The sequence below is a fragment of the Lolium perenne genome, chromosome 3 (assembly GCF_019359855.2).
Source record: "Lolium perenne isolate Kyuss_39 chromosome 3, Kyuss_2.0, whole genome shotgun sequence".
NCBI lineage: Eukaryota > Viridiplantae > Streptophyta > Magnoliopsida > Poales > Poaceae > Lolium > Lolium perenne.
This window is the reverse complement of record NC_067246.2, coordinates 274932918-274959271: the sequence shown is the minus strand read 5'-3', so window position 1 is coordinate 274959271 and position 26354 is coordinate 274932918. Positions and strand designations below refer to the sequence as shown.

The window sequence follows — 26354 nt, the reverse complement described above, 5'->3', positions numbered from 1 at the left end:
CAGTGAGGTTGTCAATCTCACCGGCTTGCTGTAACAAAGGATTAGATGTATAGTGTGGAAGATGATGTTTGCAAAGAACAGTAAGAACAAGTATTGCAGTAGATTGTATTCGATGTAAAATAATGGACCGGGGTCCACAGTTCACTAGTGGTGTCTCTCCAATAAGAAATAGCATGTTGGGTGAACAAATTACAGTTGGGCAATTGACAAATAAAGATGGCATGACAATGCACATACATATTATGATGAGTAGTGTGAAATTCAATTGGGCATTACGACAAATTACATAGACCGCTATCCAGCATGCATCTATGCCTAAAAAGTCCACCTTCGGGTTAGCATCCGCACCCCTTCCAGTATTAAGTTGCAAACAACAGACAATTGCATTAAGTATGGTGCGTAATGTAATCAACACAAATATCCTTAGACATAGCATTGATGTTTTATCCCTAGTGGCAACAGCACATCCACAACCTTAGGGGTTGCTGTCACTCCCCCAGATTAAATGGAGACATGAACCCACTATCAAGCATAAATACTCCCTCTTGGAGTTACAAGTATCAACTTGGCCAGAGCCTCTACTAGCAACGGAGAGCATGCAAAATCATAAACAACACATATATGATAGATTGATAATCAACATAACATAGTATTCCATATTCATCGGATCCCAACAAACGCAACACGTAGCATTACAAATAGATGATCTTGATCATGATAGGCAGCTCACAAGATTGAACAATGATAGCACAATGAGGAGAAGACAACCATCTAGCTACTGCTATGGACCCATAGTCCAGGGGTGAACTACTCACACATCAATCCGGAGGCGATCATGGCGATGAAGAGTCCTCCGGGAGATGATTCCCCTCTCCGGCAGGGTGCCGGAGGCGATCTCCTGAATCCCCCGAGATGGGATTTGCGGCGGCGGCGTCTCTGGAAGGTTTTCCGTATCGTGGCTCTCGGTACTGGGGTTTTCTCGACGAAGGCTTCTTATAGGCGGAAGGGTAGGCTTAGGGGCGTCACGAGGGGGCCACACGCTAGGGCGGCGCGGGCCCCCCTTGGGCCGCGCGGCCCTAGTGTGGCGGCGCCTCGTCGCCCCACTTCGTGATCCTTTCGGTCTTCTGGAAGCTTCGTGGAAAAATAAGACCCTGGGCGTTGATTTCGTCCAATTCTGAGAATATTTCCTTTGTAGGATTTCTGAAACCAAAAACAGCAGAAAACAAAGAATCGCTCTTCGGCATCTTGTCAATAGGTTAGTGCCGGAAAATGCATAAATATGACATAAAGTGTGTATAAAACATGTGAGTATCATCAATAAAGTAGCATGGAACATAAGAAATTATAGATACGTTTGAGACGTATATCAAGCATCCCCAAGCTTAGTTCCTACTCGTCCTCGAGTAGGTAAACGATAACAAAGATAATTTCTGAAGTGACATGCTATCATAATCTTGATCAATACTATTGTAAGCATATGTAATGAATGCAGTGATTCGAAGCAATGGTAAAGATAATGAATAAGCAACTGAATCATATAGCAAAGACTTTTCATGAATAGTACTTTCAAGACAAGCATCAATAAGTATTGCATAAGAGTTAACTCATAAAGCAATAGATTCAAAGTAAAGGCATTGAAGCAACACAAAGGAAGATTTAAGTTTCAGCAGTTGCTTTCAACTTGTAGCATGTATATCTCATGGATAGTTGTCAATACAAAGTAATATGATGAATGCAAATAAGCAAGTATGTAAGAATCAATGCACAGTTAACACAAGTGTTTGCTTCTAAGATGGAAGGAAGTAGGAAAACTGACTCAACATAAAAGTAGAAGAATGGTCCTTCGAAGAGGGAAGCATGGATTGCTATATTTGTGCTAGAGCTTTTATTTTGAAAACATAGAAACAATTTTGTCAACGGTAGTAATAAAGCATATGTGTTATGTATAAGATATCCTATAAGTTGCAAGCCTCATGCATAGATTACCAATAGTGCCCTCACCTTGTCCTAATTAGCTTGGATTTACATGGATTATCATCGCATAACATATGTTTTAACCAAGTATCACAAAGGGGTACCTCTATGCCGCCTGTACAAAGGTCTAAGGAGAAAGCTCGCATTGGATTTCTCGCTTTTGATTATTCTCAACTTAGACATCCATACCGGGACAACATAGACAATAGATAATGGACTCCTCTTTAATGCATAAGCATTCAACAACAGATAATATTCTCATAAGAGATTGAGGATTGTTGTCCAAACTGAAACTTCCACCATGGATCATGGCTTTAGTTAGCGGCCCAATGTTCTTCTCTAACAATATGCATACTCAAACCATTTAACTCATGATAAATCACCCTTACTTCAGACAAGACGAACATGCATAGCAACTCACATGATATTCAACAAAGGATAGTTGATGGCGTCCCCAGGAACATGGTTATCGCTCAACAAGCAACTTATTAAGAAATAAGATACATAAGTACATATTCAATACCACAATAGTTTTTAAGCTATTTTTCCCATGAGCTATATATTACAAAGACAAAGAATGGAATTTTAAAGGTAGCACTCAAGCAATTTATTTTGGAATGGCAGAGAAATACCATGTAGTAGGTAGGTATGGTGGACACAAATGGCATAGTTTTTGGCTCAAGGATTTTGGATGCACGAGAAGTATTCCCTCTCAATACAAGGCTTAGGCTAGCAAGTTTATTTGAAGCAAACACAAGTATGAACCGGTACAGCAAAACTTACATAAGAACATATTGCAAGCATTATAAGAATCTACACTATCTTCCTTGTTGTTCAAACCCTTACCAGAAAATATCTAGACTTTAGAGAGACCAATCATGCAAACCAAATGTCAACAAGCTCTACAGTATTTCTTCACTAATAGGTGCAAAGCACATGATGCAAGAGCTTAAACATGATCTATATGAGCACAACAATTGCCAAGTATCAAATTATTCAAGACATTATACCAATTACCACATGTAGCATTTTCTGTTTCCAACCATATAATAATTAACGAAGCAGTTTCAACCTTCGCCATGAACATTAAGAATAAAGCTAAGAACATATGTGTTCATATGCAACAGCGGAGCGTGTCTCTCTCCCACACAATGAGTGCTAGGATCCAATTTTATTCAAACAAAACAAAAACAAGAATATAAAGACGCTCCAAGTAAAGCACATAAGATGTGACGGAATAAAAATATAGTTTCACTAGAGGTGACCTGATAATTTGTCGATGAAGAAGGGGATGCCTTGGGCATCCCCAAGCTTAGATGCTTGAGTCTTCTTGAAATATGCAGGGATGAACCACGGGGGCATCCCCAAGCTTAGAGCTTTCACTCTCCTTGATCATATTGTATCATTCTCCTCTCTTGATCCTTGAAAACTTCCTCCACACCAAACTCAAAACAAACTCATTAGAGGGTTAGTGCATAATCAAAAATTCACATGTTCAGAGGTGACATAATCATTCTTAACACTTTTGGATATTGCACAAAGCTACTGAAAGTTAATGGAATAAAGAAATCCATCAAACATAGCAAAACAGGCAATGCGAAATAAAAGGCAGAATCTGTCAAAACAGAACAGTCTGTAAAGATGAATTTTTCTGGGGCACTAAACTTGCTCAGATGAAAATGCTCAAATTGAATGAAAGTTGCGTACATATCTGAGGATCAATCACGTAAATTGGCAGATTTTTCTGAGTTACCTACAGAGAATACTACTCAAATTCGTGACAGCAAGAAATCTGTTTCTGCGCAGTAATCCAAATCTAGTATGAACCTTACTATCAAAGACTTTACTTGGCACAACAATGCAATAAAATAAAGATAAGGAGAGTTTTATACAGTAGTAACAACTTCCAAGACTCAAATATAAAATAAAAGTGCAGAAGTAAAATCATGGGTTGTCTCCCATAAGCGCTTTTCTTTAACGCCTTTCAGCTAGGCGCAGAAAGTGTGAATCAAGTATTATCAAGAGATGAAGCATCAACATCATAATTTGTTCTAATAATAGAATCAAAAGGTAACTTCATTCTCTTTCTAGGGAAGTGTTCCATACCTTTCTTGAGAGGAAATTGATATTTAATATTACCTTCCTTCATATCAATAATAGCACCAACAGTTCGAAGAAAAGGTCTTCCCAATATAATGGGACAAGATGCATTGCATTCAATATCCAACACAATAAAATCAACGGGGACAAGGTTATTGTTAACCGTAATGCAAACATTATCAATCCTCCCCAAATGTTTCTTTGTAGAATTATCAGCAAGATTAACATCCAAATAACAATTTTTCAATGGTGGCAAGTCAAGCATATTATAGATTTTCTTAGGCATAACGGAAATACTTGCACCAAGATCACATAAAGCATTACAATAAAAATCATTGACCTTCATCTTAATGATGGGCTCCCAACCATCTTCTAACTTCCTAGGAATAGAAGTTTCACGATTTAATTTCTCTTCTCTAGCTTTTATGAGAGCATTTGTAATATGTTTTGTAAAGGCCAAATTTATAGCACTAGCATTAGGACTTTTAGCAAGTTTTTGTAAGAACTTTATAACTTAAGAGATGTGACAATCATCAAAATCTAAACCATTATGATCTAAAGCAATTGGATCATTGTCCCCAATATTTTGAAAAATTTCAGCAGTATTATCACAGGCAGTTTCTGCAGATTTAGCAGTTTCAGGCAGTTTTGCACGCTTTGCATTAGGAGTAGAAACATTGCCAACACCAATTATTTTACCATTGATAGTAGGAGGTGTAGCAACATGTGAAGCATTATCATTACTAGTGGTGGTAATAGTCCAAACTTTAGCTACATTTCTCTTTAGCATTTTCTTCTTTTTCCCACCTAGCACGCAATTCAGCCATCAATCTAATATTCTCATTAATTCTAACTTGGATGGCGTTTGCTGTAGCAAATGACTTAATATCTTTAGTTTCATTAGGCATAACTTTCAATTTTAAAAGATCAACATCAGCAGCAAGACTATCAACTTTAGAAGCAAGAATATCAATTTTACAAAGCTTTTCTTCAACAGATTTGTTAAAAGCGGTTTGTGTACTAATAAATTCTTTAAGTATGGCTTCAAGACCAGGGGATACATTCCTATTATTGTTGTAAGAATTCCCATAAAAATTACCATAACCATTACCATTATTAGAAGGATATGGCCCATAGTTGTTACCAGAATTATTCCTATAAGCATTGTTGTTGAAATTATTATTTTTAATGAAGTTCACATCAACATGTTCTTCTTGGGCAACCAATGAAGCTAAAGGAACATTATTAGGATCAACATTAGATCTACCATTCACAAGCATAGACATAATAGCATCAATCTTATCACTCAAGAAGGAGGTTTCTTCAACAGAATTTACCTTCTTACCTTGTGGAGCTCTTTCCGTGTACCATTCAGAGTAATTAATCATCATATTATCAAGAAGCTTTGTTACGGCGCCTAGAGTGATGGACATAAAAGTACCTCCAGCAGCTGAATCCAATAAGTTCCGCGAAGAAAAATTCAATCCTGCATAAAAGGTTTGGATGATCATCCAAGTAGTCAGTCCATGGGTAGGGCAATTTTTGACCAAAGATTTCATTCTTTCCCATGCTTGAGCAACATGCTCATTATCCAACTGCTTAAAATTCATTATGCTACTTCTCAAAGATATAATTTAGCAGGAGGATAATATCTACCAATGAAAGCATCCTTACATTTAGTCCATGAATCAATACTATTCTTAGGCAAAGATAGCAACCAATCTTTAGCTCTTCCTCTTAAGGAGAAAGGAAACAATTTTAATTTTATAATGTCACCATCTACATCCTTATACTTTTGCATTTCACATAGTTCAACAAAATTATTAAGATGGGCAGCAGCATCATCAGAACTAACACCAGAAAATTGCTCTCTCATAACAAGATTTAGTAAAGCAGGTTTAATTTCAAAGAATTCTGCTGTAGTAGCAGGTGGAGCAATAGGTGTGCATAAGAAATCATTATTATTTGTGCTAGTGAAGTCACACAACTTAGTATTTTCAGGAGTACCCATTTTAGCAATAGTAAATAAAGCAAACTAAATAAAGTAAATGCAGGTAACTAATTTTTTTGTGTTTTTGATATTAAGAACGCAAACAAGATAATAAATAAAGTAAAGCAAGTAACTAATTTTTTTGTATTTTTATATAATGCAGCAAACAAAGGAGTAAATAAAATAAAGCAAGACAAAAACAAAGTAAAGAGATTGGAAGTGGAGACTCCCCTTGCAGCGTGTCTTGATCTCCCCGGCAACGGCGCCAGAAAACGCGTTGCTTGTGACGGTAAAGCACTCGTACGTTGGGAACCCCAAGAGGAAGGTGTGATGCGTACATCAGCGAGTTTTCCCTCAGTAAGAAACCAAGGTTATCGAACCAGTAGGAGTCAAGAAGCACGTTGAAGGTTGATGGCGGTGGAGTGTAGTGCGGCGCAACACCAGGGATTCCGGCGCCAACGTGGAACCTGCACAACACAACCAAAATACTTTGCCCCAACTTAACAGTGAGGTTGTCAATCTCACCGGCTTGCTGTAACAAAGGATTAGATGTATAGTGTGGAAGATGATGTTTGCAAAGAACAGTAAGAACAAGTATTGCAGTAGATTGTATTCGATGTAAAAGAATGGACCGGGGTCCACAGTTCACTAGTGGTGTCTCTCCAATAAGAAATGGCATGTTGGGTGAACAAATTACAGTTGGGCAATTGACAAATAAAGATGGCATGACAATGCACATACATATTATGATGAGTAGTGTGAAATTCAATTGGGCATTACGACAAATTACATAGACCGCTATCCAGCATGCATCTATGCCTAAAAAGTCCACCTTCGGGTTAGCATCCGCACCCCTTCCAGTATTAAGTTGCAAACAACAGACAATTGCATTAAGTATGGTGCGTAATGTAATCAACACAAATATCCTTAGACATAGCATTGATGTTTTATCCCTAGTGGCAACAGCACATCCACAACCTTAGGGGTTGCTGTCACTCCTCCAGATTAAATGGAGACATGAACCCACTATCGAGCATAAATACTCCCTCTTGGAGTTACAAGTATCAACTTGGCCAGAGCCTCTGCTAGCAACGGAGAGCATGCAAGATCATAAACAACACATATATGATAGATTGATAATCAACATAACATAGTATTCCATATTCATCGGATCCCAACAAACGCAACACGTAGCATTACAAATAGATGATCTTGATCATGATAGGCAGCTCACAAGATCGAACAATGATAGCACAATGAGGAGAAGACAACCATCTAGCTACTGCTATGGACCCATAGTCCAGGGGTGAACTACTCACACATCAATCCGGAGGCGATCATGGCGATGAAGAGTCCTCCGGGAGATGATTCCCCTCTCCGGCAGGGTGCCAGAGGCGATCTCCTGAATCCCCCGAGATAGGATTGGCGGCGGCGGCGTCTCTGGAAGGTTTTCCGTATCGTGGCTCTCGGTACTGGGGTTTTCTCGACGAAGGCTTCTTATAGGCGGAAGGGTAGGTTTAGGGGCATCACGAGGGGGCCACACGCTAGGGCGGCGCGGGGCCCCCTTGGGCCGCGCGGCCCTAGTGTGGCGGCGCCTCATCGCCCCACTTCGTGATCCTTTCGGTCTTCTGGAAGCTTCGTGGAAAAATAAGACCCTGGGCGTTGATTTCGTCCAATTCCGAGAATATTTCCTTTGTAGGATTTCTGAAACCAAAAACAGCAGAAAACAACAACTGGCTCTTCGGCATCTTGTCAATAGGTTAGTGCCGAAAAATGCATAAATATGACATAAAGTGTGTATAAAACATGTGAGTATCATCAATAAAGTAGCATGGAACATAAGAAATTATAGATGCGTTTGAGACGTATCAATCTTGATCTTGGTGTTCTTTGTGAATTCTTTTGTTCTTCCTCTCTTATTCCCCCAATAGCTTTTATAGCTTTGTTGGAATTTGAGAGAGAAGGACTTGAGCATCTTTGTGGTGTTCTTGCCATTGCATTTGGTGCATCAGTTTGAGTTCTCCACGGTGATTCGTGGTGGTGAAAACAAGAAGGTTGTTACTCTTGGGTTCTTGGAACCATAGACGGATTCTAGGCTTTTGTGGCGATTTGTTGGGAGCCTCCAATTAAATTGTGGATGTCTGCCCCAATATTTGTGTAAGGCCCGGTTTCTGCCTCGAAGGAAATCCCTTAGTGAAACCGTGACCTAGGCCTTTGTGGCGAGGGTCACCGAAGATTTAGGTAAGGCGCATTCGTGGCGTTCGGCGTGTGGTGTGAGTACCGCATCTTGGGGTGAGGCCTTTGTGGCGTTGGTGTTGTAACATCCGGGGAATCAACCCTTCCTAGGATGCTACCACACTATACTAAAGACTAGGAACTGAAGAGATTATTCGAAAAATTGGACAAAATTTTCTTTGTAAATAGGGACATCCACGACAAGTAAATAGCAATAAGAGGATATGTAGTGACATTTCAACTTTAAAGAAACAACCACCGGATTCACAAAAGTCTGAGTATATCGGAAGATGCCAAACATAACTGTTCACAAGGTAATGGGGATTAAGTGACTAATATAGTACGACTAGTAGAAATAGAAGCATGGATGTTTGCATGATATTATCTAAATATGTGTGATGTGCTCAGCAATGTAGATGTGCTATGCCTGGGTCCCCATGCATGTCGTTTACTTAGTACCTGAAATCCAAATAAAACGCAAGAATGAGTATGGAAATACTCAGCAAGTACAACACGGAACCGTGAAAACACAAATCATAGACAAGCATTAGAACTTCACTCGGAAAATAAGATTTTATATGAAAACTGAAATATGGGTTTCGCAGTGCTGGCTCGGAGTTTACCAACGCGTTGGCTCGGAGTTTGCCAACCTGCGGCAGTATTGGCTCGGAATTTACCAACCCGTGGCCCAATAAGTTTAGGAGGAAATTATTGAGTCAAATTACCAATTAACAACGAAGCACACCAGATGCACAGAAAACAACGCGATCAAACATTAAAGCGACAAGAAGGTTCGTAATGCACTTGCCTTGAATCAAACTTTTAATTCGTAGAATTACACTCGACACCTGATGCTCTCAAACCTATGGCAAACCTATCATCAGAACTACTCTAAAAGTAATAATTATCACAAATATTGCAGGTACATGTAAGTCTGTCCTATCCTGGTATAGGCTCATAGTTTGCAAGTTGCAACCCCCAACCCACGATCTGAACCAATAGTAGACATGATATATGTTCCTTATCTGCAAAGTGCATCATCATCCGAACCCTTATATCCATAAATTGTGCAGAAGTGTTGCAGTTTATTTTTCCTGATAAGTAGTAAGTACATCAAACAAAGCGGTTTAAAACAATCTTTATTCACTTACTTCCAAGTTCCATGCATATCTTGTAGCCGTGACCTCACATCAATTAGTAAATCTTGGTTTTAATTAGTGAAGCAGTACTAGGTTGCTTTAGCTAGCTAGTGCTGCCAAACGACCCATCTCGTCTTATACACTTGCCCAGGATCGGATAAACAATTCAGGTTTTGCTGTCAGATCATCATTCACATTGCAGCTTCTAGTTAGCTAACGCCTACCCATCAGACTAATCGATCCATGGCATGTAACTACGGATCAAAGAATCGAATCTGAAGAACATTGGTACTGCTGCTGGCGGGGCAACATGCCTGGCGATTCAACCAAATCAAAGGCTGCAACAAGCGATGCAAGGGGCGGCGACTAGGTGCGACCAAGGCAGAGCAGCAACCAGCAGCAATTCCAGCGACGGCAGCAGTGGAAGTCCCAAACCCTTGGCGGCGCGGCCTGGATGGTGCGTGCGATAGTTCCGTCCAGAAAGACCTGGGCTTTTTATTCTCCATTTCCTTCTCTTATTCTTATCCGGACTTGAATGTTTTTTTTCTTACATCCAAAATATATCCAATGGCTAGAATTACATGACCACCCATCCAAAATAAACCCACTTTAGGTCAGCACTCTCCCCGATTATATTAAAAAATTATCTTAAAATCCAGGTTATTACAGGTGTGCATCGAGCAACCACACCTCAAGGTGAGCCTCTTGTGGCGTTCGGGAGCACTAAGCCACCGCACCTCTCCAATGGAGATTAGCACTCGCAAGAGTGTGAACTTCGGGGTAAATTTTCGTCTCCCGCGTGTTTCGGTTATCTCTTTACCCGAGCTCTTTACTTATGCACTTTACCTTGTGATAGCCATCGTGCTTGAAGTTATATATATCTTGCTATCACATAAGTTGCTTGTATTGCTTAGCATAAGTTGTTTGTGCACATAGGTGAACCCTTGCTTAGAATAAGTTGTTGGTGCATGATACGTCTCCGACGTATCGATAATTTCTTATGTTCCATGCCACATTATTGATGTTATCTACATGTTTTATGCACACTTTATGTTATATTCGTGCATTTTCTGGAACTAACCTATTAACAAGATGCCGAAGTGCCGATTCTTTGTTTTCTGCTGTTTTTGGTTTCAGAAATCCTAGTAAGGAAATATTCTCGGAATTGGACGAAATTAAAGCCCAGGGGCCTATTTTTCCACGAAGCTTCCAGAAGTCCGAAGACGAAACGAAGAGGGGCCACGAGGCAGCCAGAGCATAGGGCGGCACGGCCCCTGCCCTGGCCGCGCGGCCCTATGGTCTGGGCACCCCGTGCCGCCTCTTGACCTACCCTTCCGCCTACTTAAAGCCTCCGTGACGAAACCCCCAGTACCGAGAGCCACGATACGGAAAACCTTCCAGAGACGCCGCCAACGCCGATCCCATCTCGGGGGATCCAGGAGATCGCCTCCGGCACCCTGCCGGAGAGGGGAATCATCTCCCGGAGGACTCTACGCCGCCATGGTCGCCTCCGGTGTGATGTGTGAGTAGTCTACCCCTGGACTATGGGTCCATAGCAGTAGCTAGATGGTTGTCTTCTCCCCATTGTGCTATCATTGTCGGATCTTGTGAGCTGCCTAACATGATCAAGATCATCTATCTGTAATTCTATATGTTGCGTTTGTTGGGATCCGATGAATAGAGAATACTTGTTATGTTGATTATCAAAGTTATATCTACGTGTTGTTTATGATCTTGCATGCTTTCCGTTACTAGTAGATGCTCTGGCCAAGTAGATGCTTGTAACTCCAAGAGGGAGTACTTATGCTCGATAGTGGGTTCATGCCTGCATTGACACCTGGGACAGTGACTGAAAGTTCTAAGGTTGTGTTGTGCTGTTGCCACTAGGGATAAAACATTGATGCTATGTCTAAGGATGTAGTTGTTGATTACATTACGCACCATACTTAATGCAATTGTCTGTTGCTTTGCAACTTAATACTGGAGGGGGTTCGGATGATAACCTGAAGGTGGACCTTTTAGGCATAGATGCAGTTGGATGGCGGTCTATGTACTTTGTCGTAATGCCCAATTAAATCTCACTATACTCATCATGATATGTATGTGCATGGTCATGCCCTCTTTATTTGTCAATTGCCCAACTGTAATTTGTTCACCCAACATGCTGTTTGTCTTATGGGAGAGACACCTCTAGTGAACTGTGGACCCCGGTCCAATTCTCTATACTGAAATACAATCTACTGTAATACTGTTCTACTGTTTTTCTGCAAACAATCATCATCCACACTATACATCTAATCCTTTGTTACAGCAAGCCGGTGAGATTGACAACCTCACTGTTTCGTTGGGGCAAAGTACTTTGGTTGTGTTGTGCAGGTTCCACGTTGGCGCCGGAATCCCTGGTGTTGCGCCGCACTACATCCCGCCGCCATCAACCTTCAACGTGCTTCTTGGCTCCTCCTGGTTCGATAAACCTTGGTTTCTTTCTGAGGGAAAACTTGCTGCTGTGCGCATCATACCTTCCTCTTGGGGTTCCCAACGAACGTGTGAGTTACACGCCATCAAGAATATTTTCTGGCGCCGTTGCCGGGGAGATCAAGACACGCTGCAAGGGGAGTCTCCACTTCTCAATCTCTTTACTTTGTTTTTGTCTTGCTTAGTTTTATTTACTACTTTGTTTGCTGCACCAAATCAAAATACAAAAAAATTAGTTGCTAGTTTTACTTTATTTACTATCTTGTTTGCTATATCAAAAACAAAAAAAAAATAGTTACTTGTTTTACTTAATATCATGCATGTTTTTATTTCACTAGTTAAGCATAATGGAAAACAACAAAAATATGAGAGATCTTTATGAACTTTATCTTGAATTAGGACATGATGTGTTTGAAGAGAGAATTAAAAAACCCATGGAACTTTATATGCATGCTAATGGGAATGTTATTACTATGAATGCTTTGAACACCATTGTTGCTAATGCTATGGAAAATTCTAAGCTTGGGGAAGCTGGCTTTGATGAGCATGATCTTTTTAGTCCCCCAAGCATTGAGGAGAAAATTTTCTTTTATGATTACAATATGCCTCCTATATATGATGATAGCCACTTTGTTGAATTTGCTCCCACTACAACTAATAAAATTGATTATGCTTATGTGGAGAGTAATAATTTTATGCATGAGACTCATGATAAGAATGCTTTATGTGATAGTTATATTGTTGAGTTTGCTCATGATGCTACTGAAAGTTATTATGAGAGAGGAAAATATGGTTGTAGAAATTTTCATGTTACTAAAACACCTCTCTATGTGCTGAAATTTTTGAAACTACACTTGTTTTATCTTCCTGATCTTGTCACTTTGCTTTTCATGAATTTATTTGTGTACAAGATTCCTTTTCATAGGAAGCATGTTAGGCTTAAATTTGTTTTGAATTTGCCTCTTGATGCTCTCTTTTGCTTCAAATACTATTTCTTGCGAGTGCATCATTAAAACTGCTGAGCCCATCTTAATGGCTATAAAGAAAGAACTTCTTGGGAGATAACCCATGTGTTATTTTTGCTACAGTACTTTGTTTTTATTTTGTGTCTTGGAAGTTGTTTACTACTGTAGCAACCTCTCCTTATCTTAGTTTTGTGTTTTGTTGTGCCAAGTTAAGCCGTTGATAGAAAAGTAAGTACTAGATTTGGATTACTGCGCAGTTCCAGATTTCTTTGCTGTCACGAATCTGGGTCCACCTCCCTGTAGGTAGCTCAGAAAATTAAGCCAATTTACGTGCATGATCCTCAGATATGTACGCAACTTTCATTCAATTTGAGCATTTTCATCTGAGCAAGTCTGGTGCTATTTTAAAATTCGTCAATACGAACTGTTCTGTTTTGACAGATTCTGTCTTTTATTTCGCATTGCCTCTTTTGCTATGATGGATGAATTTCTTTGATCCACTAATGTCCAGTAGCATTATGCAATGTCCAGAAGTGTTAAGAATGATTGTGTCACCTCTGAATATGTCAATTTATATTGTGCACTAACCCTCTAATGAGTTGTTTCGAGTTTGGTGTGGAGGAAGTTTTCAAGGATCAAGAGAGGAGTATGATGCAACATGATCAAGGAGAGTGAAAGCTCTAAGCTTGGGGATGCCCCGGTGGTTCACCCCTGCATATATTAAGAAGACTCAAGCGTCTAAGCTTGGGGATGCCCAAGGCATCCCCTTCTTCATCGACAACATTATCAGGTTCCTCCCCTGAAACTATATTTTTATTCCATCACATCTTATGTGCTTTGCTTGGAGCGTCGGTTTGTTTTTGTTTTTTGTTTTGTTTCAATAAAATGGATCCTAGCATTCACTTTATGGGAGAGAGACACGCTCCGCTGTAGCATATGGACAAGTATGTCCTTGGTTTCTACTCATAGTATTCATGGCGAAGTTTCTTCTTCGTTAAATTGTTATATGGTTGGAATTGGAAAATGATACATGTAGTAATTGCTATTAATGTCTTGGGTAATGTGATACTTGGCAATTGTTGTGCTCATGATTAAGCTCTTGCATCATATGCTTTGCACCCATTAATGAAGAAATACATAGAGCATGCTAAAATTTGGTTTGCATATTTGGTTTCTCTAAGGTCTAGATAATTTCTAGTATTGAGTTTGAACAACAAGGAAGACGGTGTAGAGTCTTATAATGTTTTCAATATGTCTTTTATGTAAGTTTTGCTGCACCGGTTCATCCTTGTGTTTGTTTCAAATAAGCCTTGCTAGCCTAAACCTTGTATCGAGAGGGAATACTTCTCATGCATCCAAAATACTTGAGCCAACCACTATGCCATTTGTGTCCACCATACCTACCTACTACATGGTATTTTCCGCCATTCCAAAGTAAATTGCTTGAGTGCTACCTTTAAAATTCCATCATTCACCTTTGCAATATATAGCTCATGGGACAAATAGCTTAAAAACTATTGTGGTATTGAATATGTAATTATGCACTTTATCTCTTATTAAGTTGCTTGTTGTGCGATAACCATGTTCACTGGGGACGCCATCAACTATTCATTGTTGAATTTCATGTGAGTTGCTATGCATGTCCGTCTTGTCTGAAGTAAGAGAGATCTACCACCTTATGGTTAAGCATGCATATGTTAGAGAAGAACATTGGGCCGCTAACTAAAGCCATGATCCATGGTGGAAGTTTCAGTTTTGGACATATATCCTCAATCTCAAATGAGAAAATTATTAATTGTTGTTACATGCTTATGCATAAAAGAGGAGTCCATTATCTGTTGTCTATGTTGTCCCGGTATGGATGTCTAAGTTGAAGAATAATCAATAGCGAGAAATCCAATGCGAGCTTTCTCCTTAGACCTTTGTACAGGCGGCATAGAGGTACCCCTTTGTGACACTTGGTTAAAACAGTGCATTGTGATGATCCGGTAGTCCAAGCTAATTAGGACAAGGTGCGGGCACTATTAGTACGCTATACATGAGGCTTGCAACTTATAAGATATAATTTACATGATGCATATGCTTTATTACTACCGTTGACAAAATTGTTTCATGTTTTCAAAATCAAAGCTCTAGCACAAATATAGCAATCGATGCTTTTCCTCTATGGAGGACCATTCTTTTACTTTCAATGTTGAGTCAGTTCACCTATTTCTCTCCACCTCAAGAAGCAAACACTTGTGTGAACTGTGCATTGATTCCTACATACTTGCATATTGCACTTATTATATTACTCTATGTTGACAATATCCATGAGATATACATGTTACAAGTTGAAAGCAACCGCTGAAACTTAATCTTCTTTTGTGTTGCTTCAATGCCTTTACTATGAATTATTGCTTTATGAGTTAACTCTTATGCAAGACTTATTAATGCTTGAAGTGCTATTCATGAAAAGTCTTTGCTTTATGGTTCACTTGTTTACTCATGTCATATACATTGTTTTGATCGCTGCATTCACTACATATGCTTTACAAATAGTATGATCAAGATTATGATGGCATGTCACTCCGTAAATTATACGTGTTATCGTTTTACCTGCTCGGGACGAGCAGAACTAAGCTTGGGGATGCTGATACGTCTCCGACGTATCGATAATTTCTTATGTTCCATGCCACATTATTGATGTTATCTACATGTTTTATGCACACTTTATGTCATATTCGTGCATTTTCTGGAACTAACCTATTAACAAGATGCCGAAGTGCCAGTTGCTGTTTTCTGCTGTTTTTGGTTTCAGAAATCCTAGTAAGGAAATATTCTCGGAATTGGACGAAATTAAAGCCCAGGGGCCTATTTTTTCACGAAGCTTCCAGAAGTCCGAAGACGAAACGAAGAGGGGCCACGAGGCAGCCAGAGCATAGGGCGGCGCGGCCCCTGCCCTGGCCGCGCGGCCCTATGGTCTGGGCACCCCGTGCCGCCTCTTGACCTACCCTTCCGCCTACTTAAAGCCTCCGTGACGAAACCCCGCATCGAGAGCCACGATACGGAAAACCTTCCGGAGACGCCGCCAACGCCGATCCCATCTCGGGGGATCCAGGAGATCGCCTCCGGCACCCTGCCGGAGAGGGGAATCATCTCCCGGAGGACTCTACGCCGCCATGGTCGCCTCCGGTGTGATGTGTGAGTAGTCTACCCCTGGACTATGGGTCCATAGCAGTAGCTAGATGGTTGTCTTCTCCCCATTGTGCTATCATTGTCGGATCTTGTGAGCTGCCTAACATGATCAAGATCATCTATCTGTAATTCTATATGTTGCGTTTGTTGGGATCCGATGAATAGAGAATACTTGTTATGTTGATTATCAAAGTTATATCTACGTGTTGTTTATGATCTTGCATGCTTTCCGTTACTAGTAGATGCTCTGGCCAAGTAGATGCTTGTAACTCCAAGAGGGAGTACTTATGCTCGATAGTGGGTTCATGCCTGCATTGACACAGGACAAGGATGAGAAAGTTCTAAGGTTGTGTTGTCTTGTTGCCACTAGGGATAAAACATTGATGCTATGTCTAAGGATGTAGTTGTTGATTACATTACGCACCATACTTAATGCAATTGTCTGTTGCTTTGCAACTTAATACCTGGAGGGGTTCGGATGATAACTTTGAAGGTGGACTTTTTAGGCATAGATGCAGTTGGATGGCGGTCTATGTACTTTGTCGTAATGCCCAATTAAATCTCACTATACTCATCATGATATGTATGTGCATGGTCATGCCCTCTTTATTTGTCAATTGCCCAACTGTAATTTGTTCACCCAACATGCTGTTTGTCTTATGGGAGAGACACCTCTAGTGAACTGTGGACCCCGGTCCAATTCTCTATACTGAAATACAATCTACTGCAATACTGTTCTACTGTTTTTCTGCAAACAATCATCATCCACACTATACATCTAATCCTTTGTTACAGCAAGCCGGCGAGATTGACAACCTCACTGTTTCGTTGGGGCAAAGTACTTTGGTTGTGTTGTGCAGGTTCCACGTTGGCGCCGGAATCCCTGGTGTTGCGCCGCACTACATCCCGCCGCCATCAACCTTCAACGTGCTTCTTGGCTCCTCCTGGTTCGATAAACCTTGGTTTCTTTCTGAGGGAAAACTTGCTGCTGTGCGCATCATACCTTCCTCTTGGGGTTCCCAACGAACGTGTGAGTTACACGCCATCAGTGCACATAGGTGAACCATAGTATATAGGCTTTGGGCTTGACAAAGTAAACGCTAGTTTTATTCCACATTTGTTAAGCCCATCTCGTAAAAGTTTTAAACCGCCTATTCACCCCCCCCCCCCCTCTAGGCGACATCCGTGTCCTTTCAGTACCAAACACAAACAAGCAGCTAAGCCAGTGGCGGATCTCCCATTCTGGCAAGGTCTGGCCTATGCAATAGCTAGCATTGGCAATTAATGCTAATAGACTATTACTTGAGCAGATTTTATGCTAGAACTAGCGCTTAATCTTGGCTTGTGGTATCAATTTTTTCCTCTAAGCTATCATCTTCGCCACACCATAATCTTGGGTCGTCCTCCGCTACTGAGCTAAGCAGTACTGGAGTAGCAAGCAGCTAAGCAAGACCTAATCAAATTAGCATAGCATCAATGCGTTGAGCAAGGAGCAGAGAAACACAGGCAACCGCTCTGAACCATGGCCTGATTGACAAACCATGACCATGTGCTCTGTTTTCTTTGCCAACAACCCCAAATGTGCAAAAATGGATATATTGGCGCAAGTAAAGGTAGATCCAGAGTTCACTAAAAATATTTTGCTACAGTTCTTATGATTTACATTTCATGTTATGATAATATTACTTTTTTTGGATATGTAGATGAGGTTTCTTTACCCTCCTCGATTGGAAAAGTATATATTAAAAACAATTGGAGAACGATGGAGGCAACATAAGTCAAATCTGAAATCACTTTTGATGCAACCAAGAGTATGGAAGCAAACAACACCAATGTTCCAAGGGGTGTGATTAAAGACCAGTGGATTTCTCTTGTTACTAATTGGATGAGCCAAAAGGCACAGGTACATATGGACGACTTGTCAGATTACCATTTACATCTTGCTTAGTTTCTCTAGGGAATTATGCAAATGCATGTGCTTAGGCCACAAGCGAAGCGGAAGGCAACCGCTCTGAACCATGGCCCGATTGAGAAACCATGACCATGATGCCCTGTTTTCTTTGCCAAGAACCCCAAATGTGCAAAAAAATGGTATCTAAAGCAAAAAAAAAAGGTTGAGAGGTTGAGAAATTTACCTCGGACGGGTCGGCGGAGTCGGATTCGTCGAAGGTGGGCATGTCGTCGGGGCTGTTGATCTTGAGCCCCGCCGCCTTCCTCTCCTGCCTCTCCCGGTTCTTCTGGTTCTTCTTCTTGCGCGGCCGCATCTGTGCCTCTGTCTCGTGCGCACGCTTCTTGCTAGCCGGTGCAGCCACCGTGGAGCCGAATCTTGCCGTCTGGCCCCAAGCGGAGCTCAGATCTGGGGCAGCTCCGGCCGCCGATGGTGCGGCCAACTGGGTGTCCTCAACCACCGCCTCCTTGCCCTTCCCCTCCTTCCCCCTCTCCATGGACGAGCGCGAGCGAGAGCACGAGCGAGAGCGAGAGCGAGCTGTGCTGTTCTTGACCTAGGGTTTTTTCCCGATTTGAGGATTGCTTTGGATGGATGTGCTGAAGAGGACAGGGGAGAAAGATATATATATATATATATATATATATCTCGGCGGTTCCGTCGTGGCCGCGCGTGGACACGTAGGCGTATAATACATAGCGGTATGGGTCATACGGGCTTGTACGTGGGCTGATACGAACCCAGCCAAACCCGAAGTACAGAGGAGATGACGATCATGCCCCCAGACCCGAAGCGGTATCAACGAATCCTAACCGTCCATGTGTTTTCGCGATTTGGCGACTTTGTGGTGGGTGCGTACGGAAGCAAAAGCGAGTTTGTGCTTCGTTGTTTTCGGGTCTTCTATGGGCATTGTTGTTGTTGTTGTTGATACTGAAAAAGGGAGAGCCATGTTCTACAAATTTTGGTTTCTCATATAAATATGAATCATATGATGTGTCAACAATGCCACACTGCTGTAACCACCTCACCATAAGTAATTTGTACTTACGTGAACTGAAAGTCATCATGAGTAACACACCTTCGGATCCTAAAAAATCAATTCCTCCTCGCATTCGCCTTGACTACTGAAGCTTGTAGACAGCTGGTACTAGTTGTACTCTTCCACGTACGGCTCCAATTTATAGATTGCTTATCTTCTTCAAGTTCGTCCTAACTGATACAGTATCTGTTTCTTAGTCTCCCCTCGCAATATTCAGTTCGCAATCACCAGACGTTCAGGGCTGCAAACCGTCCAGTACGTCAACCAGTCTGCGGGAGATAGTTGTTCGAAGTTCTAAACTAGCCACACCCCATTAACATGAAAGAAATTACAATAGATTAACCAGACTGAGTATCAGCCTATGAGCTGCATGAATTAATCTCTTGGAGAACAAATTACAATTCCTTTGCTACAGAATTTTACTAGCTACGTATCTTTTAAAATCATATTTATTACAGCTGGAAGTCACACGAAAACTTGAAATATGAAGGCAACCCAAATGATTCTTTCTCTTTGGTTTAAGAAGCATTGTCATAGTTTACTCGTTATGCTTCGAAACATCATAGCCAAGTCTCTTCGATGAGAAACCATCCATGGAAAGTACATCATGTGATCCTAGTGAAAGTTTGAAGAACAGGTGATTTATTTACTTGACAGAAGATGCATCTGTTTTCCTTAGCTCTGCGCCTTAGTATACTGCCCTGCATTTTCTGCAAGTATTGCTAAGTGGCAACAAAAATTAGGGGATGGCTCCCGGGAGCATTTGCTCCCGGTTTTTTCGAAAAACTAAAACAAATCTAAAATTTATCAAACAATTCTGAAAAAAATCATGCACGTACCTGACCATGGCATGCACCACCGTGTAAAATTTCGTTGCAAAATGTCATCGTATGCGCCCTGCACAAAAATGATAAATTTCTGACATCACATGAGATCTAAAAATATGAATCTCATATCTGGAAATTCGTCATTTTTGCCCAGAACGCATACGATGACATTTCGCAGCGACATTTCACAAGGTGGTGTGTGCCATGGTCAGGTACGTGCATGATTTTTTTCGAAATTTTTTGAAAAGTTTTGAAAAACAAAATTTGCTCCCCAAAAATTCGGGAGCAAATGCTCCTGAGAGCCAAGACGAATTTCCGGATAGTTAGGTACTACCTCCGACTCCATATTACTGGTCTCTACTATGGATATATCGGGAGTACTAAACTGCTGGAGAACAATGAAGGTTAGACGTCATGCCTTCCCTAGCATCATGAATGTGGAAAGTAGTAGTACTCCCTCTTTCCCTACTGCTCAACTTCTTCTAGATACGGATGTATATAGTTTTTTATGGGACGGAGGGAGTACCAGATTCAGATTTAGTCACAAACCCCAAGGCACAGTCTATGCATGTTAATTCAGTGAAAGTGTGTACACCGTTGTAAAGAGCAATTAATTCTTCAAGAAATTGGCAAGGTTCCGAAAGAGTCAAATTCCTCATTGAAATGATCGAATTTGTTCAACAAAAATTTGTACAGAGGTGGCAACTGCCAAGTGCTCCTACCAGGTAATCAGGTACTGACCATACATCCAAATACTCTACTTCGCCAAAGCAAATTCTAAAATACTCCAACAACCAATCACAGCTAATTATTACAGCAATACAGAAGTTCCCTCAAAGAATTGAAATGCTCAAAGAGTCCCTTAAAAAATTCTCTAAGAGTAAGATGCTCTGGACATAAAGTTGCTTCGGTTATCAGCCCAACCGCACACTGAAAATAGTTTCTACAAAAAAATTCCATGTATACGTATAAACCTTTTGATTCCAACAACAATGAATCATGTGTGGCAAACATAAAAAGTAGTTATCACATGAATCGACATGCAAAAGTTGTATGTTTCATTAGAATAATCTAGTAAACAAAGTGCCAACTGAAGTGCACTATTTTTTTTTTCGAGAGCACGCAAAACGCGTGCCTTATCTTTATAGAAGGAGAAGCAAAAGTTTTACAAGAAAGCACAAGAGTGCTGAAACACACACACACACCACCTCCCTCCGCCTAGGCCTACTCTCTCGCTGCACCTAGCCTCCCTCCTCTCTTAGCCCTCTCCCAGAGGTGGAACTCATCTCTAACCTGCACTAGGACTTGGTCTACCGTCTTCTGCTCCCTCTCATTCCCAAAAGCCCTGACGTTCCTCTGTTTCCAGAGCGTCCAAGCCGTGCAGATGACCATGGTGTCGAAACGCTTCCTGTCGAACCTCCTCACCCGCTTACGGGCCTCCGTCCATCATCTTTGCAGGTTCCCCGTGCACTATTAGAAGTGTAAACTAATCAACAAGCATAGTCTAACAGCTTTATGTTTTGGATTCAGTTGGTTTGGTGTTGTATGAAACTGAATTGTACCTATTCCTGGAATGTTTCCTGCCAGCTGCCTTTTCACAGCACATGTATTGAGAATTCCATTTTTCCTCTTTTTCTGAACGAGAGATTGCGTTGAAAATTTTCAAAATGTTATACAGTAGAGTGGTTCTCACCTTCTCTACGGGAAACAAAATTTGATATGATCTCCAATGGGAAAAAATTGCACAGCATTGAACTTACTGCTTAATAGCATCCGAGCTACTCGTAGGGCATAAATGTGCGGTAACCGTTCCAGTTTAATGTGTCCTGAGGCGCTTGTGTCCTATGAGATTGTAGTGTAGGAAAGCAGTCCATACAAATTTTGAAGGGTTCATTTCATCCATTTTTTTGCTAGTTAACCGAACATATTCTTAATTAATGGATGAAACAAAGCTTTTGCCACCATTGAAAAAAAAAAGTGATTCGAACATATTAGAGACTGAAAAAAGGAGAGCCATGTTCATATAAATATGCCAACAATGCCACACAGTTGTAACCACCTCACCATAAGTAATTTGTACTTACGTGAACCGAAAGTCATCATCAGCAGCACACCTTCGGATCCTAAAGAATTAATTGCTCCTCACATTCGCCTTGACTACTGTAGCTTGTAGACAGCTGATACTAGTTGTACTCTTCCACGTACGGCTCAAATTTATAGATAGCTTATCTTCCTCAAGTTCGTCCTGACTGATACAGTATCGGTTTCTTAGTCTCCCCTCACAATATTCAGTTCCAATCACCAGACTTTCAGGGCTGCAAACCGTCCAGTATGTCAACCAGTTTGTGGGTACATTACTCAAAATCAGTGGATGATAGTTGTTAACATGAAGGAAATTACAGTAGATAAACCAGACTGAGTATCAGCCTATGAGCTGCGTCAACTAATCTCTCGGAGAACAAATTACAATTCCTTTGCTACAGAATATTACTAGCTACCTATCTTTAAAAATCATAATTACATTTAGAGAACAGTCTTTAAATGGCTGGAACTCACACGAAAACTTGAAATATGAAGGCAACCCAAGTGATTCTTGGGTTTAAGAAGCATTGTCATACTTTATTTGTTATGTTTCGAAACATCATAGCCAAATATCTTCCATGAGCAACCATAATCCATCGAAAGCACATCATGTGATCCTAGTGAAAGTTTGGAGAACAGGTGATTTATTTTCATGACAGAAGATGCATCTTTTTTTACTTAGCTCTGTGCCTTAGCATTTTCTCCCAGTATCCTGTAGCTAAGTGGCAACAAAAATTAGGGGAAATTTAAGGTACTAAACTGCTGGAGAACAATTAAGGTTAGACGTCATGCCTTCCAGACCACCATGAATGTGGAAAATAGTACTACCAGATTCAGATTTAGTCACAAACCTCAAGCCACAGTCTATGCATGTTAATTCAGTGAAAGTGTGCACACCATTGTAAAGAACAATTAATTCCAAATTGGCAAGGTTCAGAAAGAGTCAAATTCCTCATATAAATGATCAATTTGTTCACCAAAAACTGGTACAGAGGTGGCAACTGCCAAGTGCTCCTACCAGGTACTGGCCATACATCCAAATAATCTACTTCAGCAAAGGAAAATCTGAAATACTCCAACAACCAATCACAGCTAATTATTGCAGCAATACAGAAGTTCCCTCAAAGAATTAAAATGCTCAAAGAGTCCCTTAAAAAATGCTCTAAGAGTAAGATGCTCTGGACATAAAGTCGCTTCCGTTATCAGCCCAGCTGCACACTGAAAATAGTTTCTACTAAAATTTTCCATGTATACGTATAAACCTTTTGATTCGAACAACAATGAATCATGTATGGCAAACATGAAAAGTAGCTAACACATACAGAAGCATGACATATTGACATGCCAAAGTTGTCTGTTTCTTTAGAATATAATCTAGTAAACAATGTGCCAACAGAAGTGCAGTATTAGAAGTGTAAACTAATCAGCAAGCATAGCCTAACAGCTTTATGTTTAGGATTCAGTTGGTTTGGTGTTGTATCAAACTGAAGTGTACCTATTCCTGCAATGTTTCCAACCAGCTGCCTTTTCACGGCACATGTATTGAAAATTCCCTTTTTCCTTCTTTTTTTCCGAACAAGGGATCACGTTGAAATTTTGAATCTGTTACAGTAAAGTGATTCTCACCTTTTCTATGGGAAACAAAATTTGATACGACCTCCAATTGGAAAAAAAATCACGGAGCATTGAACTTACTAAATCGCATCCAAGCTACTCCTAGGGCACAAATGTGCGGTAACCGTTCCGGTTTGATGTGTCCTGAGGCGCTTGTGTCCTATGGGATTATGGTGTTGGAAAGCAATTCATAGGAATTTTGTAGGGTTCATTCCTTTAAACCAAATTGACTATATAGGAAAAATTCCTATTGATTGTCCTACAAAATTTCATCGAAAATCTTTTGAACCAACGAGTCCCTGAATGTGGAATATATTAGAACTAGATTCATATTTAGTCACAAAGCCCAAACCACGGTCTAATTCAGTGAAAGAGTTTACATCATTGTAAAGATGAATCAATTCCCCATCAAGGATTGGCCACTTCACGGTAGTCAATTACTCGTCAAACCAATTCATTTGAAGAAAAAATTAGTACAAAGGTGGCAACAGCCAAGTACTCCTCTCAGGTAGTAAGGTACCAAACCATACATAAAAATACTGTACCTCAGAAAAGCAGAATCTGGAATACTCTAACAACCAATCACAGCTAATTATTGCAACAAGGCAGCAGAAGTTCACTCAATGAACAGAAATGCTCTAAAGAGTAAGATGCTATGTGCATAAGGTATCAGCGCAACCGCATTACTGAACATAGTTTCTACTAAATTTGCGCATGTATTCATAAGAACTTCTGACTCCAACAATAATGAGTCATGTGTGTCAAACATAGAAGTAGCCAACAGAGAAAGACATGCTAAAGCTGTCCGATTCTTTATAATAATCTAGTAAACAAATTTCCCACATAAGTGCACTATCAGAAGTGTATACAAATCGTTTGGCAAAGAAAAAGTGTAAACTAATCAATAAGCAGCACAGCCTAACAGATTTATGTTTTGTGTTCAGTTGAGAATTCCATTGTTTAGGCCAACGAGATGTTGTGTTCAAAATTTTGAGTATGTTACAGTGGAGTCGTTCTCACCTTATGTACTGGAAACAAAATTCAATACGATTTCTTCCAAAGGCAAAACAATCGCAGAGCATTATTGAGCTTACTGCTTAATCGCACCCGAGCTTCTCGTACGAAACAAATGGACAGTAACCGTCCCGAGGCGGTTGCGCGGCGAAGCGCGGGAAGTATGGCGGCGACGGCGGCGGCATCTGAGGCGGCTGCGTGGCGGTTGCGACGCCGCCGTGGGCGCGCGAGCGCTTGAGGTAGAGGCGGTACTTCTGGAGGTGGCTGGCGACGTTCTCGCGCGTGAGGCCGTCGACGTTCATGAGGCGCACGATGGCCTTGGGCACGGCGCCCTTGTCGCCGAGGCGCTCGACGGCCTCGACGAAGCGGTGGTGCAGCGAGGGCGTCCACACCATCCGCGCCTTCTTCCCGGCGGCGGCGGCGTCCTCGGTCTCGCCCTCCCCCTCCAACTCCTCGTCGTCGTAGTCGTCGTCGTCGAACCGGGAGGAGGAGAGGTGGGAAGTCGGGGAGTCGTGGAGGAAGCGGGCGTCGACGGGGGATGGGAGGAACGCGTCCGCGGGGCCGATCCCGAAGGCCGCGGCGAGCGCCGGCGGGATGAGCGGCTGCGAGACCGGCGTCAGCTCGGCGGGCGAGGGGAGGCCGACCTCCCACTCGGGCACGCCGCCGCGCGCGTTGGCGGCGTCCACCATGTGGCGCCGCGACGAGGAGGAGCCGGCGGAGGCCGTGCCGTGGCGCGGCTGGGGCCGGATGATGCGAGGGGATAGCATGGCTTTCCCGGCGGGGTCAGGTTTGTGAGGACGGGGTGGGTCCCTACCGTGGATCAGCTGGGAGAGAGAGAGAAGGGAGTAGTATGGATATTTTTCGGATTGGATTTGTGACGACGCGAGTGAAGGTCCGGTGATCCTTGGGCGAGCGTCGCGGGGAGGGTGCGTGGCTGGGCTGGGCTGCTCGTCACTCTCTCCGGTCAGGGGCGTAGAGCGAGTCACTCGGGCTGCCACACTGACTCAGCTCATCTATGTTTGTTTGTTTTTCAAACCTAGCAATGCTATTATAATGAAAAAGAGGTGGACATTTCATAAGAAAAACCGGCCAAAAATTCGGGCGACGACCAAATCACCCTAACAACAAAAGCCGACGGCGGATGCGAACATCTAGAGCCGCCATTCTAACATTGATGCTGGTCCCGAGGCCACACACCCCCACGAGTCGATGACCAAGTCGCCCGAGAGCGATCAAGGCCAACACTAACACCTCAATACAACACGGTGAAGGCGATAGACCGGAGCCACTGCTCCCGCATCCACACCGGCCCAAGGCCGCACACCGCCTAGCCAAAGAAGCAAAATCGTCGCCATCAACTACCAACACACTCCGCTGGTCCCTCTAGTCGGTGCACATCCAAGGCGAGACCCCAAGAAGCAAACAACGCCAGACTGTCGCCCTCGCCTGACCGTGTGAGATCTGGGGTTTCCTCCGAAGATCTCGGGTGGAGGAGCGAAAGCACCGCCACGACGACTTCAAGAAGCACACGGCGCACAAGGGCATCCCCGTCGTAGGTCATGTCCGACTGCCATGACGAGCTTACACCGGTGTCTCGTCGCTATTTATGTCAACATCGAATTCCTACATGTGATACTTGGTGCCTAAATGCAACGCTGCGTCAATCTTTTCTACACGATCTATCAAAGAAGTGCAAAAATGTTGCAGCATTATAGACACACCCACTGTTAAACGAGTTGTATCTAGAAGGTTTTTTCCGTGTATAGTTGTATTGGCTT

General features: G+C 41.9%; 1 protein-coding gene and 1 long non-coding RNA gene across 4 annotated transcripts; both read right to left on the bottom strand.

The window, feature by feature from the left end:
- Positions 1 to 8508: 8508 nt before the first annotated feature.
- On the bottom strand, positions 8509 to 10076 carry LOC127344478 (uncharacterized). Its single transcript, XR_011756038.1, has 3 exons — positions 9753 to 10076; positions 8923 to 9162; positions 8509 to 8758 (listed from the first exon to the last, which is right to left on the bottom strand). It is a non-coding gene; the product is annotated as an uncharacterized lncRNA (long non-coding RNA).
- Positions 10077 to 20517: 10441 nt separating this feature from the next.
- On the bottom strand, positions 20518 to 25497 carry LOC127344479 (transcription factor PCL1). Of its 3 annotated transcripts, XR_007878037.2 has the most exons (3): positions 24657 to 25497; positions 21951 to 22181; positions 20518 to 20809 (listed from the first exon to the last, which is right to left on the bottom strand). XR_007878037.2 is itself a non-coding variant. In XM_051370771.2 (2 exons), exon 1 carries the CDS (start codon positions 25341 to 25343, stop codon positions 24660 to 24662), a length of 684 nt encoding a protein of 227 aa, XP_051226731.1. In that variant the 5' UTR covers positions 25344 to 25497; the 3' UTR covers positions 20518 to 22181; positions 24657 to 24659. The 3 variants fall into 3 exon arrangements, 2 of the variants coding, with proteins under 2 accessions (XP_051226731.1, XP_051226730.1); XM_051370771.2 differs by having other exon boundaries at positions 20518 to 22181; XM_051370770.2 differs by lacking the exons at positions 20518 to 20809; positions 21951 to 22181 and adding an exon at positions 22890 to 23166 and having other exon boundaries at positions 24657 to 25496.
- Positions 25498 to 26354: the final 857 nt, after the last annotated feature.

What these genes read in the sequence shown, in the direction of transcription:
- LOC127344479 (XM_051370771.2), bottom strand. Translation starts at nt 25,343, where the DNA reads ATGCTATCCCCTCGCATCATCCGGCCCCAGCCGCGCCACGGCACGGCC.